The sequence below is a fragment of the Schistocerca piceifrons genome, chromosome 6 (genome assembly GCF_021461385.2).
Source record: "Schistocerca piceifrons isolate TAMUIC-IGC-003096 chromosome 6, iqSchPice1.1, whole genome shotgun sequence".
Taxonomy (NCBI): domain Eukaryota; kingdom Metazoa; phylum Arthropoda; class Insecta; order Orthoptera; family Acrididae; genus Schistocerca; species Schistocerca piceifrons.
Genome location: NC_060143.1, coordinates 204,860,992 through 204,878,821, shown reverse-complemented (window position 1 = coordinate 204,878,821; position 17,830 = coordinate 204,860,992). Strand labels below are relative to the sequence as shown.

The window sequence follows — 17,830 nt, the reverse complement described above, 5'->3', positions numbered from 1 at the left end:
AAAAGCGTGAGCCCTGCAATGCCTCACTCGGGCTCGCCGATGTGCTTCAGACAGCTAGTTGCCGACGCATCCGGGGGGAAAAAAAGGGCAGAGCTCAGAAGTTAACATGAGGTGTAAAGCGGGATAATAGCTTCACGTTGACAACAAATTTGGCCACAGTTCTGCCCAGTGCCACCGTGGACGTATCAGCGATGGGAAGGCTGTCTGCCCCCACCCCCCACACCCTTAGTCACAGCTCACTGCTTCTCGTGACGCCCCTGCGATGTAGGTTAGAAACGCGACGCCCAGCGTTGAAGTAACGGCGCTTTCTTATAGGTGACCGAAGAAAACATTTGAGACACACCCACCGATAGACACGAAATGGCCTCAAAAGGTGGCATAAATGGCATCGGTGAAACCACCTCTTCCCTTTGGCAGTTTGTTTACACACAATTCGCAGCCGGAAATGACAGTTTGATGTGCGATGTACGACTGAACGACATTGTTGCTGCTGCTCCTATTATGACTTCCTCACTGTGAGGATGTTCGATTGGAAGTTTGTGGCCTGTTGGCCTTTACTCCCCTGGGAATCTTGTCGAATCTTCTTTCTGTACTGGTAGGTATTTCTGGACTGGCAAGGAGTGCCGATGACCTATTTCTTGAGCTTGTCGATATGACGATTTTTCTTTTTCTTCTTACTTGTTGCTGAGGTCTCTTCCTCGGCTGGGATAATGTGCATACGGATTCCTAATTTATCATATTCTCCGTTGACCAGAGAGATGATGATACAGCGCATTTGCAACTCTGTGAAGATAGGGTAGGAGTCAATCAGATTGAACTCCTCCCTAGAAAGACCAATAAGGCCTTCTGGATACCCAAGAGGGTGATGTGGGAGTGGAGGTATAGGATGGTTAGGTGGAACGAAAGGATAAGGGTGGTCGTGGTGGGGGTATGTACCATCGCGAAGCGAGCCAGCGATCTTCTTCATTACAGCGCTTGCGCTGTACATGTCTGGAAGCGGGAGGAATTGGACTTCTTCCCACTCTTCTTCTTGCGCTGCTGCTTCGGTGTCCTTCTTGTGCTGTGTCGCCTCCCCTTCGGCAGGCTCGTCGGTCTGCGTGGCCACCGTCGCGAACTCCTCCTCACGTGGAGGAGTCGTCTGGGTGGCGGTGTCTTCTGTTGTGGCGGAAGCTGCTTTGGCTGAGCGAAGCTCCTGCGTCAGCACAGCAATCTGACGCCGAGCCTCGCCCAGTTCCGCCAGCATGGCCGCCCTCTCTTCCGCCATGGCGGATTTGAAGGCGGACATGGCTTCTTGTACGGCGTCGTTAAGGCGCCTGGTGACGACGTCTTCTGTACAAGTGACCACCTCTTCGTGTGTGGTGCTCACTTGCTTCTGCGTCTTCTTCTCCGGTCCGCGCCAATTTCTTCTGTAGGCGCAGGAACGGGCGTTGGCCGCGTGTGCGCCGCCGCAGTTGGCGCAGGTACAGGGGGCGTCCTTCTGCTTTTTGCAGTCGCGTGTGTCGTGTGCTTGCGCACACTTCTAGCACGCAAGTGCTCCGCTGCAGTGCTTGGCGACGTGGCCAAGCTTTTGGCAGCGAAAGCACTGCGCTGCTGTCTTCCTCTTCTTCTTGCCGGATGTTCCTGCTAGCGTGAGCAGCAACTCCGCCCATGCAGCAGCTTTACGTCCTCTTCCGCGTCCCGACATCTCGAGTACCAACAGCGACAATCAGCTCTGCGTAACTCACCGCAGCGTGAGCGGGAATGACGACATTGTTGCCAAACTTTGACACATCTGACTCCCTCGTTCGCGGACGATTCAACCCTTTTCCAGGACACTATCCTATATATGGGGCCACTTATTACGGGATAATGTTATATTTTTATTTTTATAATTATATTTTATGATTTTGGTTGGGGTGTCTTTAAATATTGTGGACTAGGATAAGACTTTTAATTAACTTACATCGCGCTAACCTCGTACGAACATCGGCTGCCCCGAAGTACGTACGATATACTATTTTTTAAACACAACGCGCGACTCCCCGCCTTCTAAAAATAATTTGCGTGAGCGCTGCTATTTAGAGAAGAAAATATGTGTATTCTTACGCAAACTGTAATTATTAATATGAGTCTCAGGGGCTACTGGTTATTTATTACAAATGTCACAAAGATTAACTGAGATATTGCGGAGCATATTGAATGGAATGATTTTCAAAAAATGGTTCAAATGGCTCTGAGTACTATGGGACTTAACTTCTGAGATCATCAGTACCCTAGAACTTAGAACTAATTAAACCTAACTAACCTAAGGACATCACACACATCCATGCCCGAGGCAGGAGTCGAACCTGCGACCGTAGCGGTCGCGCAGCTCCAGACTGTAGCGCTTAGAACCGCTCGGCCACTCTAGCCGGAAATGATTTTCAATATTTCTTGTTCATGATTTGCAAGGCAAAACTGCAGAGAATCTCATCTGCCGTTGAGTGGCCAAAATGGAACATACTGAACTCGTTCAGTGCTGTGAATTTTAGTAAATGAAATCTCTCACTACTCTTTTTAACTTTGAAATTTATGAAAGATCTAAACTGATAAGTCTCTCGCATTTACATTTAATATTATAACATAAGTTCTTATTTATAAAAGATCGTCAGTGTAATGGCCGACCAAATGCTGCTAGGGGAAAAACGGCTCCCGCAACTCGAACTTCTGATGGTTCAAATGGCTCTGAGCACTATGGGACTTAACATCTCAGGTCATCAGTCCATTAGAACTTAGAACTACTTAAACCTAACTAACCTAAGGACATCACACACATCCAAGCCCGAGGCAGGATTCGAACCTCCGACCGTAGCGGTCGCGCGGGTCCAGACTGAAGCGCCTAGAACCGCTCGGTCACCAGAAGCCGGCCTCGAACTTCAGGGGGAAAAAAAACCTTGGTTAATGGTAATAATTGGTTGCGACCATGATAGGTGACAAATAAGTCAATAATACACACTTTCTAATAATTTCTAATCTTTGTCTTCAGTCCTGATACCTCAGAACATGTCCTACCAACCGGTCCCTTCTTGTAGTCAAGTTGTGCCACAAACTCCTCTTCTCCCCAATTCTATTCAATACCTCCTCATTAGTTATATGGTCTACCCATCTAATCTTCAGCATTCTTCTGTAGCACCACATTTCGAAAGCTTCTATTCTCTTCTTGTCCAAACTATTTATCGTCCACGTTTCACTTCCATACATGGCTACACTCCATACAAATACTTTCAGAAACTACTTCCTGACACTTAAATCAATACTCGATGTTAACAAATTTCTGTTCTTCAGAAACGCTTTCCTTGCCATTGCCAGTCTACATTTTATATCTTCTCTACTTCGACCGTCATCAGTTATTTTGCTCCCCAAATAGCAAAACTCCTTTAGTACTTTAAGTGTCTCATTTCCTAATCTAATTCCCTCATCATCACCCGACTTAATTCGACTACATTCCATGATTCTCGTTTTGCTTTTGTTGATGTTCATCTTATATTCTCCTTTCAAGACACTGTCCATTCCGTTCATCTGCTCTTCCAAGTCCTTTGCTGTCTCTGACAGTATTTCAATGTCATCGGCGAACCTCAAAGTTTTTATTTCTTCTCCATGGATTTCAATACCTAATCCGAATTTTTCTTTTGTTTCCTTTACTGCTTGCTCAATATAGGAAAGGTTGAATCGCCTCGGGTGGGGGGAGAGGTCGACAGTGCCAAAGGTTGTCAAGAACGTCGTCCCGTTCCCGACTGTCGTGTAAACGAACGCCCCAAGGGATGGAGTGGTTTTAATGACGCTTTTTATGCCGCCTCCTGTGGCCATTTCGTGTCCGTTCTGAGCGACGGTGTGTCTGAAATGCTTTCCTCGCCCACCCATGGGAAAGCCGCGTGATTTCAACGCTGTACACCGCGGTTTTGACCTTCACTGCAGAGGCGTCAAGAGAAGGAGTGAGGCGGCAGTAAGCGGAAGGGGAGAGGGTGACTACCTCCCCCTTCGTGTTAGACGCGCATCGTGGCACGGGGCAGAATGGTGGCGGAATTTGGAGCAAATTTGACCTCACTGACTCACCTTACACCTCACATGAACGTCAGAGCTGTGGCCATTTTTCCTCGCATGTGTAGACACCTCGATGTCTGAAGCGCCGCGGAGCCCCAGTATGGCGTCGCAGAGCGCCTCTCTGTTATGCCACTACAGAAGAAGGTTAGGCAGGCGCCATTGAACCATTTTTCAAACTTCTGCGGCGCAGTTGGCGAAATTACGGTGCTCAAAAACGCGATTCCTTAATTATTTTGGGCAATGTATGAAAATCAGGTCTTGATCGGCTTCTACATTCTTAGCGGAATGTAAATTACTAAAGAAAAATCAAGGCGAGTTCGTATGATTTGTCGAGCTGGAAAAAGCGTTCGGCAATGTATAATGGTGCAAGATGTTCGAAATTCTCGGAAAATTAGAGCCAACACGGAATAATAAGATTGGACGACCAAGAACGACGTCCTCGGGTAAAAAGGGTGTAAGACAGGATAGTAGTCTTTCGCCCCTACTGCTCAATCTGTACGTCGAAGAAGCGGTGATGGAAATAAAAGAAAGGTTCAGGACTGGAACTAAAATTGAAGGTGAAAGGATATCAGTGATACGATTCGTTGATGACATTGATATCATCAGTGACAGTGAAGAAGAATTATATGATCTGCTGAATGGAATGAAGTCTAATGATTGGAGAACGTGGACTGAGAGTAAATCGAAGAAAGACGAATGTAATGAGAAGCAGCGAAAATGGGAACAGCGAGAAACTTAAGATCAGGATTAATGGCCAAGAAGTAGACAAGTTAAGGAATTCTTGTACCTAGGTAGTAAAGTAGCCAATGACGGACGGAGCGAAGAGGACATCAAAAGCAGAGTAGCATTGGCAAAAAGGGCGTTCCTGGCCAAGAGAAATCTACTGGTATCAAACATAGGCCTTGATTTGACGAACAAATTTCTGTTAGTGCAAATCTGGAGTACGGTACTGGTTCAAATGGCTCTGAGCACTATGGGACTTAACATCTGAGGTCATCAGTCCCCTAGAACTTAAACCTAACTAACCTAAGGACATCGCACACATCTATGCCCGAGGCAGGATTCGAACCTGCGACCGTAGCAGTCACGCTGTTTCGGACTGAAGCGCCTTGAACCGCTCGGTCACCGCGGCTGCGAGTACGGTATTCTATGGTTGTGAAGACTGTGGGAAAGCCGGAATAGAAGAGACTCGAAGCATTTGACGTGTGTTGCTACAGACGAATGTTGAAAATTAGGTGGAGTGATAAGCAAAACAATGGGGAAGCTCTGTGCAGAATCGGAGAGGAAAGGAATATGTGAAAAACACGGATAAGGAGAAGGGACAGGATGATAGGACATCTGTTAAGACATCAGGGGATGATTTTCACGGTACTAGAGGGACCTGCAGAGGGCAGAAACTATAGAGGAAGACAGAGACTGGCATACATCCAGCAAGTAATTCAGGACGTTGATTGCAAGTGCTGCTCTGAGATGAAGATGTTGGCACAGGAGAGAACGTCGTAGCGGGCCGCATCAAACCAGCCAGAAGACTAATGACTCAAAAATACATGGTTCCACCTCAGGAGGCGAGAATTGATGCCAGGGTCAACCTACTTGATGCTTCAGCGTAGCGAATGTGTTAAAACTGTCCACGAAATTTTTGATGTCGCTGAATGCCCCGTCCGTCATTGGTAAGGCATATAGGCACTTGCAGATGCGGATCTCATTTCTCTCGCCTGCGCAGACCCCCATCCCTGGAGCATGCGATTAGGAACTGTGTTGCTCTCATAACGTACTTTTAAAATATTCGTTGAATAATTGGATAAAAGTTTTTGCCACGTGCGGGAACATACACTTTGAAACCATAACCCCCTGCCTTGTGATCTGTTCATTAGCTCGTGTCTTAAGTCTATGCTGTAGTGTGCTGTGGATGGCTTGGCTGTTTGCTCCTCTTCCAGAGCACGTGAGCAAATTTATGCGTGTATGATTCACGTGTCTGCGCTTCTTACGTATACAAATGTTTGCCCTGTCGGGGAGTACACACTCTGGCGCTCGCTCTTGGCGCCCACGTAGGTGAGCTAAGGTGAGCCTTTTTGTGACCGGAGCTGCCGGCGTTGGCAAGCAGCCAGAGGCGGGCCAGAGCAACAGGTGTCACGTCAGGGCGACAGGTGGCCGAATCTCCTAAGTCAAGACACCCGCCACTTGTCCCGACTTGTAACGCCCGCCAAAGCCAGAGGCTACGGGAGGGGAAACGCCTCTTGGTAGCTACTTATAAAATTGTGGTGCTCCTCGGACCTCATTCTGTGGTACCATCCCGTTCACAGATTAAACCGTGGAAGTATGTGACTTATTTGTCTCTATAGTTTTTTTTTTTTCTTTTCTTTATCTTTCACTCACAATTCAAAAATTTTATTTAGCGTATGGCTAATACAGACATATCATGAAATTAAATTACATATACATATGTACATCTTGACACACAAGTCCGCAGCTCGTGGCCGTGCGGTAGCGTTCTCGCTTCCCACGCCCGGGTTCCCGGGTTCGATTCCCGGCGGGGTCAGGGATTTTCTCTGCCTCGTGAGGACTGGGTGTTGCGTGCTGTCCTTAGGTTAGTTAGGTTTAAGTAGTTCTAAGTTCTAGGGGACTGATGACCATAGAAGTTAAGCCCCATAGTGCTCAGAGCCATTTTTTTTCTTGACACACAAGAAACTTGAGTTTGTCTTTACAACTGAATATCCAGTCCTTCAATCCAGCGCACTGCAGCTGGAGTTGCTAGCAGGAAGTCCTCTTTGGCGCCGTGATGGGCTCGAATCCTGCAATCACTGACAATGTGGTGAACAGTCTGGTATGGAGCCTCGCAGTCACAGGCTGAATCAGGCAGCTTCTTCCACTTAAAGAGAGCATCCCTGCATCGGCCATGGCCAGTACGGATTCTGTTGAGAGTAGTCCAGGTCTTGCGTGGTAGGTCGAATCCACTTGGAAGTTTAGCACCTGAGAAGATGTTATGCAGGTGCACATCTGTCACTGCTTCCCACCGACCTTTCCATTCTTCAAGAGATTTGAAATCCTTAGCAACCATGTCAGCAGCATCGCACAGAGTTGGATGACGTGATTTCAGTCTCTTACGATTTAAAAGTGGCAGGTCGCTATGCACGGGTAGGTTAGAATTCCTGGAGATCTTGTGGAATTCTCTCATAAGGGCAGTACATCTGCGTAGACCAGGAGGCATTATACCAGTTAACAGTGGAAGCCAATAAACTGGAGTAGATCTGATTGCGCCAGATATTATGCGCATTGTCGTATTCAGCTGGGTATCAACAAGCCTTGTATGATGACTGTTCGTCCAAACAGGTGCACAATACTCAGCACTTGAGTACACCAAGCCCAGAGCTGAAGATCGCAGGGTGGTTGCTGAAGATCCCCAGGTAGTTCCGCATAGCTTATGGAGGAAGTTTAACGTTCTCCAACCGGTTATTCAGACGGAAGCAACACACTTCTGTTTTACTCACGCTGGGTTGGAGTCTCCAGATTTTGAAGTAATTATCTAATGCAGACAGGTCATTGGCTAGAATCTCTTCTGTTCTCTTCATTTCCTGATGTTTCACGGCTAGAGCCAGCTCATCGGCATAGCAGTATTTTCTGGACGAAGTGTCAGGTAGATCAGATAGATATAGCTTGAACAGTAAGGGTGACAGAACTGATCCTTGAGGCAATCCGTTGTTCAGCTTCCTCTCCTTACTTACGTTGCTTCCAGTGATTACCTGGAACTTCCGATCACTTAGCATGCTGTTAATCAGTCGAGCCATTGTTCTGCAGGGTATGATGCGGAGAAATTTCTGCATAAGGCCTTCCCTCCACACAGTGTCGAAGGCGGCAGTTAGATCAACAAATGCCACAGATGTTTTTTTGCTTCATTTGGTATCCTGACTCTATGAAGGATGTGAGAGACAATACTTGGTCGCAGCAGCTACGCCCTGGTCTAGAGCCTGCCTGATCAACTGGAACGTTCTGTAGGATAGTGCTACTTATTCTGTTATATATTAGCCTTTCAAAAAGCTTGTAGCAGCAGCTAAGTAGGGCAATGGGGCGATAGCTTTCTACCTTGTTGCTGGGTTTGCCAAGTTTCAGAACAAATATTATCTTCGCCTTTTTAAGCTCCAATGGAAGTTGGCCAGTCAGCAGGATGTCAGTGAAGAATTCTGCCAGCCATTTCTTAGCTTTTCCTCCCATAGGGATCAGGAATTCTGGATGGATACCATCGAATCCAGGCGCCTTAAGAGGTTTGAGGTCCTTCAGTCCAGAATCAATGTCTGAAACTGTGAAGGGATGGGTATACTCAGATGAGGGAGATGCCTTTTTTTCAGGTCACGAAGCTGTCGTCTGATATGCCTCATTGATCACAGTGTAGAGAGTCAAATTCTGTTGTGGTTTCCTGTGCCAGCACATTTAGTATTCTCTTAATCGTTCTTCTGAAAGTTGTCCCCCTCTGGCTAGCCGGATTAAGTTTCCCCTTAATTCTCTATGTCTTCCTCGGAAGTGGGTGTGTGAGATAAGTCGTGGCTCAAGCAGAGGCGGTAACGAGCGAGGCGACTCACACACACTTAGTGGAAGGGAAGCAGCCCAAGTCTGATAACGATTTGCCTGCTATTAAAAACAGCATACATCATTTTATCATCGTAATATTTTGATCTTTGCTATTAACTTGCTCTCACGTTTAGAAACATCGTGGCTACAGAAAATGGTCACACGATTGGTTGAGCACGTGCCTAGAAGCTAAACTTTTGTCTGCTATAATTATACTCGTATGAAGTCATTTCACATTTCAGTGGAAGAAATAGTGTTTCTTATGATATTTAAATGAAAAATAAAACGGAAAGTGCGAAGGAGATGAGTTGTAACACGCTGCATGCGGCACCTGTGTGTCCAGAACGAAAAAATATTTATAACCTTAACTTCAGAATAAAAAACTATGCTACATGTACATCACGCAAGTAGGTGCTATTTACACAGATTCTTTGTATTTCATCTCGTGTGATTGGCTGTCGTCATTAAATAATTTACTTGCCTCTCTTACTATTATGAATTAACAAAATGTCATTTACTCGATCCAGCAAGGCTTCTCTGATACAGTTAAGCAGTCCTGCTAAAATTACTTTCGCTTGCGCTGGCGTTGGCAGGAATGCCACTTTGGGGAATTTGGCGCAGCCATTGAACTTCCACCACGTTCTTGAAGTCATCACCTGGGCCACAAATATTCAAATCTGTCTCTGGTTTATATTTTCGTTTATAAGTTAATGAACGCCAGCTCTGGAACTTCTTTACGGGAGAGAAGATCGCGTCTTCTGTTCTTCCACAACTACGCTATCTAACCTCTAAAGAATAGCTTTGTATGTATTTACTTTTTTCCTGACTCAGAGCTAAGAAGTCATAATAAATAAGCAGGGAATGATATTGTATATGAAAATTAGTTTAGCCACGGTGATAAAGCGAACGACGGGGTTTCTACCATTTTTTCCGTTCTTCTGTTACGTGTTTGCACCCTAATACATCATTATCGGAACAATTCTTCTCGTTTAACACATAATTTGAATATCGCTACTCAATTCCAGGCATTTCCGAATGGCAGCGTGGAGTAAAATATCAGCTCTACCGAAAATGTCAGACAGCTACATAAACAGCAGTAGGTGGCACCAAGAGAGTAAATGTATCTACTGACGATGGAAATGTTTCACTGACGCGTGTTTGGGTGTTAAATAAGAATAGCTTACAGAACCGTATTTCCACAGTTACACAGTGTAAACATTCATAAACTTCACAAACTGCAGGAACGGATTCGTGATGGAAAATGGCAGGAAAACGGTCCTATGAACATGTATCCGGAAATGCGTCGTTGCCACGGTAGATGGCGCTGACGAACGACAGTTCCTCTGACCGAGTGCCGTGTGTTTCTTACGTGTTGCAGGGTGCATAATTGATACAGCGTACTGTAAGAAGCAGAATGGACCGGTAGTCATGTCGGGAACAAGCCGAGATGGTGTTTGTGTACGGCCAAGCAGATGGAAACGGTCGAGAGGCAGCACGGCTACACCGCAACAAGTACCTTCACAGACACAAACCACACTACACAACATTTCAATCCGTTTAAAAGACCCATGTGATCACGGTTCCTTTCAGTCAGATGAGCGTGCAGGGAGGCGGCGGACTAGATTTGCTGGATCAGGTCCTGTAGCAGTGGTTCCTAACCAGAAATTTTCTAAGGGCTAAAGAAATATTTCACTAATGTTTGGGTCTCGAAACTGAAATTTTTTCAAAAAATCATTATTATCATCACTATTTTGTAAAACAGTAATACTGATTGCATAAGTTACTTGTAATGACTTTTTTATTTCAAATACTTTCATCAACGCGTGAGACATTGTGGTGGAGGGTGCAGCTTGTGAAACGAATGTTTGAACAACGTCTTTCTCACATAGTCCACCTACTGCAAATACGCTATTGTACCATCACTCTGTGACAGTAAAATTATACATATATGCTTAAATATCTCATGAAAATGCCTTGTCCGAGTTGTATGTAATCCCACAATGGATCAGAAACTGCTTCATTATACACTTCGCTGCAATACAAGACCTAATTGAGATCATAACACAGCAATAATTATGTAGTGGCTGCTACACTGATGTGAGGCAGTGGTCAGATCCTAAGCATTGGCAGCCTAGTCTTCCAGTTTCTGCCATTTCAACGGTAAGGAGTCCAGGAATCTAGTGGTACACAAGTGGTAATTATAGTGTATGACCTTTGATGTGTTTGATTGCAGAATGGGGTTGCAACGTGTGATACAGCAAGTGTCACTAGGGAGACGAGTGGTGTAGAGGAAGCACGTTTTATAATAAATATCTACTACCAATATGGATAATTAGCTTTGTTTTCTGAGCAGGAGTTTTAGGTAACACTCGCGATGAATAGAGAATTACTTCATTTTTCTATAAATATAAATGAAATGTTAGAATTAAGCGGTACCAATTGTCTAATTGGCTCCTTATTTCTGTCTTTAATAAGACACCTACGAAAACTAAATATCATTTATTTTCCGCCATTTAAAAAATGAAAGCGTTCAAAGGATTTTTTTTTCATTTTAACCTTTAGTTAGGCGCTAATGTTGTTGACGTTGGAGGGAGGGGGTTGGGTGGTAGCCAATATTTGACTGCTCTCAGTCTCGGAAAAGTTGGGAATCATTGTTCTACAGGATACTGAGACGGACCCTAGTACAAGGTCCAGGCAAGTGGCCCGTCAACATGATGTAAGCCAAAGTACGATTACGTGTTTTCTGCATAACACACGGTATTATCACTACTGCATTCCCATGGAAGCCACTTTGAACATCTGTTGTGACTTGGATGCTATGCAGCTCTGTGCTGTGTTGCGGAACGATTTGTTGTCGTTGCACGCACACCGTCCATTCCCGGACACATCTTCAAAGGATCTTTTTTTCCTCCATTTCCAGTCAGTCCACACCATCTGTCTGTCGGCTTCATTAATGTTCACTCTGGGTATAGAGATAAGCGTTGGGTTGCCGTTCTGTGGATGAACGAAAGTCTGACGACACTAGCTCTACATTGCTTCCGCATCACTCGTGTGCGAGGAGTCTCTTAGCCGGTCTGAATTATCGAAAAAAACTGTCAAAGTGTTGAAAATGACAACTGAAAAACGCGACAGGCTTGTTTAATCTGTACGCCAACAAAGCGAAAAGTATCGTATGACGAGGCGCGCTTACTTTTTAAAACTTCAATAACGATCATATCAGAGATCCTTGTCTGCGTCCAATTTTGAAGAATCAAAACACTGCGCTACTCTCTGAAGGTAGCAAATAATTTCCGATAATAACACGCGTAAATGATGTCCGTTCGTACACAGCGATGACGTACTTCTTGTTAGTGACTCGACCAAATAATGTGACATACCTAGATGCAGGACCTGTTCGCGAACCCTCCCCCCTCGTTTCCCTGCCTCGTACGTTAGTTGTGTTACCGTTCCTTCGCCAATTGAGAAGACCTTTAAAATAAATCTAAACCTAGTGCTCGCCGAGATGGGGTGGTTTCGCCACTAATTACGAAAGATCCTCTGCACAAATTTTGCGCCAAGGACACCTCTGTCTCTCTCCTCTGAACTGTGCGGTAATGGGGGCTTACACCTTAAACGGGCCGTGCCTATAGTCTGGTAGTAGCCTAATCACAAGAATAGTGGGGGGTTAATATACGATAACGTCTAGGCGTAGGCTTCTTCGCTGCATCTTGTTAATAGATTGGAACGTGTAAAAGGCATTACTTGAAATAGCTACCAACAAACTTTTATATACTTTTATTTATGCCAAGAATGGTTTCGGACTTTCACATATCCTCAGATGGCGTTTTACATTTATATCTTCTTCAATAAAACGTTACTGTCGACTGCATTTTGAACACTGTAGCTTCCCTTTGGAAAATAATTCTTTTATTTATCACCTTACATTAGTTGTATGTTTCCGTTTAATTAATACTCACGTACTAACTTTTAGCTACTTGTTTTGCATTTATAAGCATTAATACACACATTTTAGCTTTATCAATGCAGCAGTCTCCATGTGGCCGACTTACATTGACCATGTACGATTTTCGCAGTGTTGATAAATACAATTGATAGCAGCATTAGTAGTTCTATATGTCTGAGAAGTAACTAGACTTTATTTGTAAGTTACGGCGTAAATAAGCGAAGTCTGTCACTTGGCGAATGTTGTGCTGCATCATAGAAGCTATTAGTGTGTATATTAACATAAATGCACAACAAGGTACTACAAGTTATTAAATAAAAGTGGACCCAAGTCTTAATTAAATGTAAATATGCAACTCGGGTAAAGCGCTAGTTAATTGAATTATTATGTGTGGCAATGATCAAGCTGATAGGCTGGCCAACGCAGGAACGACCATTGGATTTGTTGGATCGGAAACTGGCTTAACCATCACTAATGCGATGGTAAAATATAAACTACGTAGCCGGTTCAGGAGACAGCACGTAGGGGAAAAAAAAGCAAGCTAATGACGCTGAAATCGTGTTTTAACAGAAGTTATGCAATCCTCGGCTTCAGCAGGAGGCGGATTAATCTTAAGGTAGGTGTACTGACTGGCCGTGGGAACTTATCGAAACACCTGCACACGATCGATATAGAGAAAGAAACTAAAGTGCAAACTGTGTGGTGTGGGGGAGGATGAAACTGCTCCACATTTAATTCTCCAATGCGAAGCACTAGACGCCAAAAGACAATATTTGGGTCATTAATTACCGAAAATACTGTCTAACAAAGGCCTAGTAATCGGTCTCCTACTACTGTTGAAGGGTGGCGGTTGGCTTCGTAGAATGATAAAGAGAGAAACTGCACCATAAACTCAGATTCGCTGCGGGCAGCAGGAAGCTAAGACCACTGTTGTTTCGTCTCCCTGATTAAATAAGGTCAACAAAATCACAGACCTGCTGCAGCCGAAAATGACATTTCTTGGTGGAGCTGGAGATAAATGTTTAAGACCCCAATCGAATGAGGTAGCAAGGAAGGAAGGTTGGGTTTCACTTCCCGTTCACATCGAAGTCATTACAGACGGAGCGTCGCGGCAAAAATAAAGCTATGCATGAAGTTGCTGGATGCTGTATATTTTCAAGTAGTTTAACCTAGAACTACCTCCGTTAGAAGGATAAGTTAATGATAAATCGGAGCTGTAGTTGTACTGAGCTGTGCACCCGTCATTATATGAAGGTCTCGATGAGGGAAGGGGCTTGTCTGACGACTTGATACAAGAAATTGGAATAAATATGGAAGACATAGGAGATCCCGTATTAGAGAGATTTTTTTTAAAAAAAAGCTTGGATCAAATAAGGCAGAAGGGATAAATAACATTCCATCGGAATTTATAAAAGAATTGGGGGGAAATGGCAACCAAATGGCTATTCACGTTGGTGTGCAGATTCTGTAAGATTGGAGAAATTCTATCTGATTTTCAGAAAATTGTTATCCGCACAATTCCAAAGAGAGCAAGGGCAGATACATGCGAGAACTGTCACACAATCAGCTTAACGTCTCATGCATCCAAGCTACTACAAAGTATATTATACAGAAGACTGAAAAAGAAAACTGAGGATTCCTTAGATAATGATCAGCTTCGCTGTTAGAAAGGTAAAGGCGCCAGATAGTTCTGACATTTCTCTTGATAATGGAAGCAAGATTTAAGTAAAATCGAGATACATTCATAGAATTTGCTGTCCTTAAAGAAAATGTTTTCGGCCTTGTAAAATGGCGCTAGTTTAGAATTTTGCGAAAGAGTAGTAATATGGAAATGAAGTCCCATGCTTCTTGACAGAGCGTAGGGGAACGGTGCCGGAGACCCGCACCGCCGTACTAGGCAATGCTATAGGAAAATACGGGTAATATGCAGTACGTACAAGAACCATGGAGACAAGAAGAAGTAAATTGTGGATGGTGTACAGGAAGCAGCCACAAATTGGTTTTAGGTAACTTCACTGAAAATGTACTGTTACCGGTGTCGAATTTTTGCATGAAAAATCCGTCTGATGATGAATTGTAAAAAATTTGAAACCGGTAACGGCACTTTTTCAATAAAGTAACCTAAAACCAATTTCTGGCTGGTTGCTGTACACCAACAATTTATTTTATGTAACAGCCACGGTTCCCCAGCCATGTCTGTATATGACTAAATTGAAACAAGAATGAAGTGCTCGGATTAAAAAGGTGTAAAGCAAAGATGTAGTTTCTCATCCCCCCCCCCCCGTACTGTTCAATTTATACATCGCTGAAGCATTGATGAAAATAAAAAAGAAAGGTTCAAGCATGTGGTTAAAATTCAGGGTAGAAAGACATCAACGGGAAGATTCGCTGGTGGCACTGCTGTCGTCATTGAAAGTGATGAACAATTACGGGACCTGTTGAATGGAATGAACAGTCTAATGAGCACATAACCTGGATTGGAATAAACCAGAAAAAGGCAAAAATAATGAGACTAGCAAGAAACTTATAAAATTTGTGGTACCGAAGTAGACGAACTGGAGAAATTCTCTTACCTTGGAAGCAAAATAACCTATGGCGGACCAAAGCAGACTAGCGCTGGCAAAGCTGGCATTACTCGCTAAAAGAAGTCTACTAGCACCAAACTAGGCCTCAATTTGAGGAAGAAATTTCCGAGAACATACGTTTGAAGCACAGCATTCCATGGTAGTGAACAGTGCGTTATAGACAGTGGGAAAACCGGAACAGATGATAATCGAAGCGTTTGAGATTTGGTGCTACAGACAAATGTTAGAGTGATAAGGTATGGAATGTGGGTTTCTCCCACGAATCGCACAAAGGAAGGAACATAAGGAAAACACAAGGACAGGGTGATAAGACGTGCGCTAAGGTTTCGGGAAGAACCTCCCGATAATAGAGGGAACTGCAGAGGGTAAAAACTGTAGGAGAAGAGAGAGACTGGAATACAGGCAGCAAATGATTAAGGACATAGGGTGCAAGATGGTGAGACGATGGGTTTGGCGCAGGAGAAGCCACACACAGTAGTCTCGCCCACAGCAGTACGACGCTCGCTCGTTCTCGGTACGAGCGAGGACTAATCCGCCGGCTTGTGATTCATCGCAGCGCATTGATCGCATCACATCGCGTTGCGTCGCATTCGTGGAATTCCGCTGAGCTGCCGCATTCCTACGGCTACGCAGGCGCAGTGTGTGTAGCACGCCAAGTGTGTCAGAGCAGTCAGCGGCCGGGTGACGTCACGGGTGACGTAGCCGAGCGGCCGCAGACGGAGCGGACGCTTCGCTTCCCGGTTTCCGGCGGCCGGCGCGGCGGTTCCTTATCTCGCGGTGCGCTGTTCCGAAGGAAGCGGGCCCGCCAGTCGTCGTCAGTCTGGGCGAGGACGTCGCCAGGGAAGCTCGCGTGCGTTCACTCGGTCAGTCGAGCAGCAGGTGTTGCGACGGCGTTGCCAGCTCCAGCAGTCAGCGGGACAGGTGAGCCGCGTTTTCTCCAGCCTGCCGCGTACTTCGCCCGGTGGCAGAGGGGAGTTTAGTCTCGATCGTGAACAGTTCGCTGTGATATTTTCTTCGCTGCCAGTTTCTCTGGTACTGACATGGTTTTGGTTATAACTAAGCACCGACATTTCAACCGTTTTACTATTGTTTCTGCCACAGTATTACTGCATTTCACCCTAGGTTTACAACTAACGCGTATTGGAGCTAATGAATTCCGGACCAACTATTAGTAATGACTCTCAAAGAATTGCCTGATGTTACTACACTCTTAATCTGCACTAGTTAGAGATGGCTTTGTAGTATCGGTAACTTTGTTCTAGAGAAGGGGGGCCGGCAGGGGTGGCCGTGCGGTTCTAGGCGCTACAGTCTGGAACCGGGCGACCGCTACGGTCGCAGGCTCGAATCCTGCCTCGGGCATGGATGTGTGTGATATCCTTAGGTTAGTTAGGTTTAAGTAGTTCTAAGTTCTAGGGGATTGATGACCTTAGACGTTAAGTCCCATAGTGCTCAGAGCCATTTGAATCAACCATCTTAACCACTGCGCCACCTCGCTCGGTAGAAGGCTGGCAGTGAAGTTTGTGACACGACTGCATGAAAATGATCAGAAACAATGTTCCGTGCAAGTCTGGTGAAAACTTAACTTGGGTTAACATATGTATGAAAATGATCTTGGGCGAAATTTACGAATCTCCCATAAGCACGGTAACATAGCCAGCTGAATTATTACTTACCGATGTCCTAGATTGCTGGCTTCTCATTCTCCTATTCTGGGGTTTGTTCTGAAAATTACAGAAAAATATAGCGTCCTGTCTGATGGTTTCATAGAAAATGGTGAGTTAGGGAATACTTCAGAGCGGTTTTGCATGCAGATAAGCTTGTAAAATCGGTAACTTAAAACAAAACCTTGATACTGGTCTTAGTAAATCTGGCATGCGGTTCTTCCAATGTCTCATACCGTCTGTTATTTTTCTGGTGCGTTTGGTGCAAAACAAGCCTCATTCACAAGGAAGGAGGGTGGAGCTGCGTTTCAGGGTCAACCTGAGAGACGTGAAGTCGCCCTCCCCTCCCCCTGACTTCTCCCATCAGTCTCCATTCAGGGGCCGCACCCCCCCCCCCTCCCCCCCTCCACACATACCCTCGTCATTCCCCTCCCCCCCCCCCTCTCTCTCTCTCTCTCTCTCTCTCTCTCTCTCTCTCTCTCTCTCTCTCTCGCAATTACTGACATAATAGAAAAATCTTTCTCCACGTAAGCGGTGGGGGCGTTAACTGTCTGTTTTTAACGTTATACGCCACGTGTGTTGCTGCGTGCGTAAAGGGCCCTACACACGCGCCGACGGACGGACAAATTGGCGTTTTGACCCACCGATGCACTTTCCTTGTCGACGTCGGGTGGGTAGGACTAGAACCAGTATAGGGAGAGAGTGGCCAACCGGACGATACGGCCGCCGTTTTTGTGCAAATCTGCGGGCGGAACTTTTGAATGGCCAGTAGTGGAAATGCCTTTCTTTACAGCTATAATATACTCATAGTAGCCTACTACGTACAACACAGGAAAATTGGATACAGTGGCTGTAAAAATTAGTTACTTTCATTTATCTCCTTTAAAGTTCGTTTACTAGACATATTGCAATGAAAGTAACGTAAATAAAAATAGTGTATAGCATTTGTTTTGTATCGGAAGTGCATAACGCTAAAGATTTAACAAACCTGTATTGCGTCAGATGAATGAAAGTCGTAA

The 17,830-nt window shown here is 45.0% G+C and overlaps 1 protein-coding gene across 1 annotated transcript in view; it reads left to right on the top strand.

Annotated features, from left to right (window-relative positions):
- Nucleotides 1-1,262: 1,262 nt before the first annotated feature.
- Nucleotides 1,263-17,830, top strand: part of LOC124803237 (vegetative cell wall protein gp1) — a 185,375-nt gene continuing 168,807 nt past the window's right edge. The window contains exons 1-2 of the mRNA XM_047264418.1: nucleotides 1,263-1,293; nucleotides 15,784-16,071. Of these exons, the coding sequence (XP_047120374.1) occupies nucleotides 1,263-1,293; nucleotides 15,784-16,071 (319 nt within the window). The remainder of the gene's footprint in view (nucleotides 1,294-15,783; nucleotides 16,072-17,830) is intronic.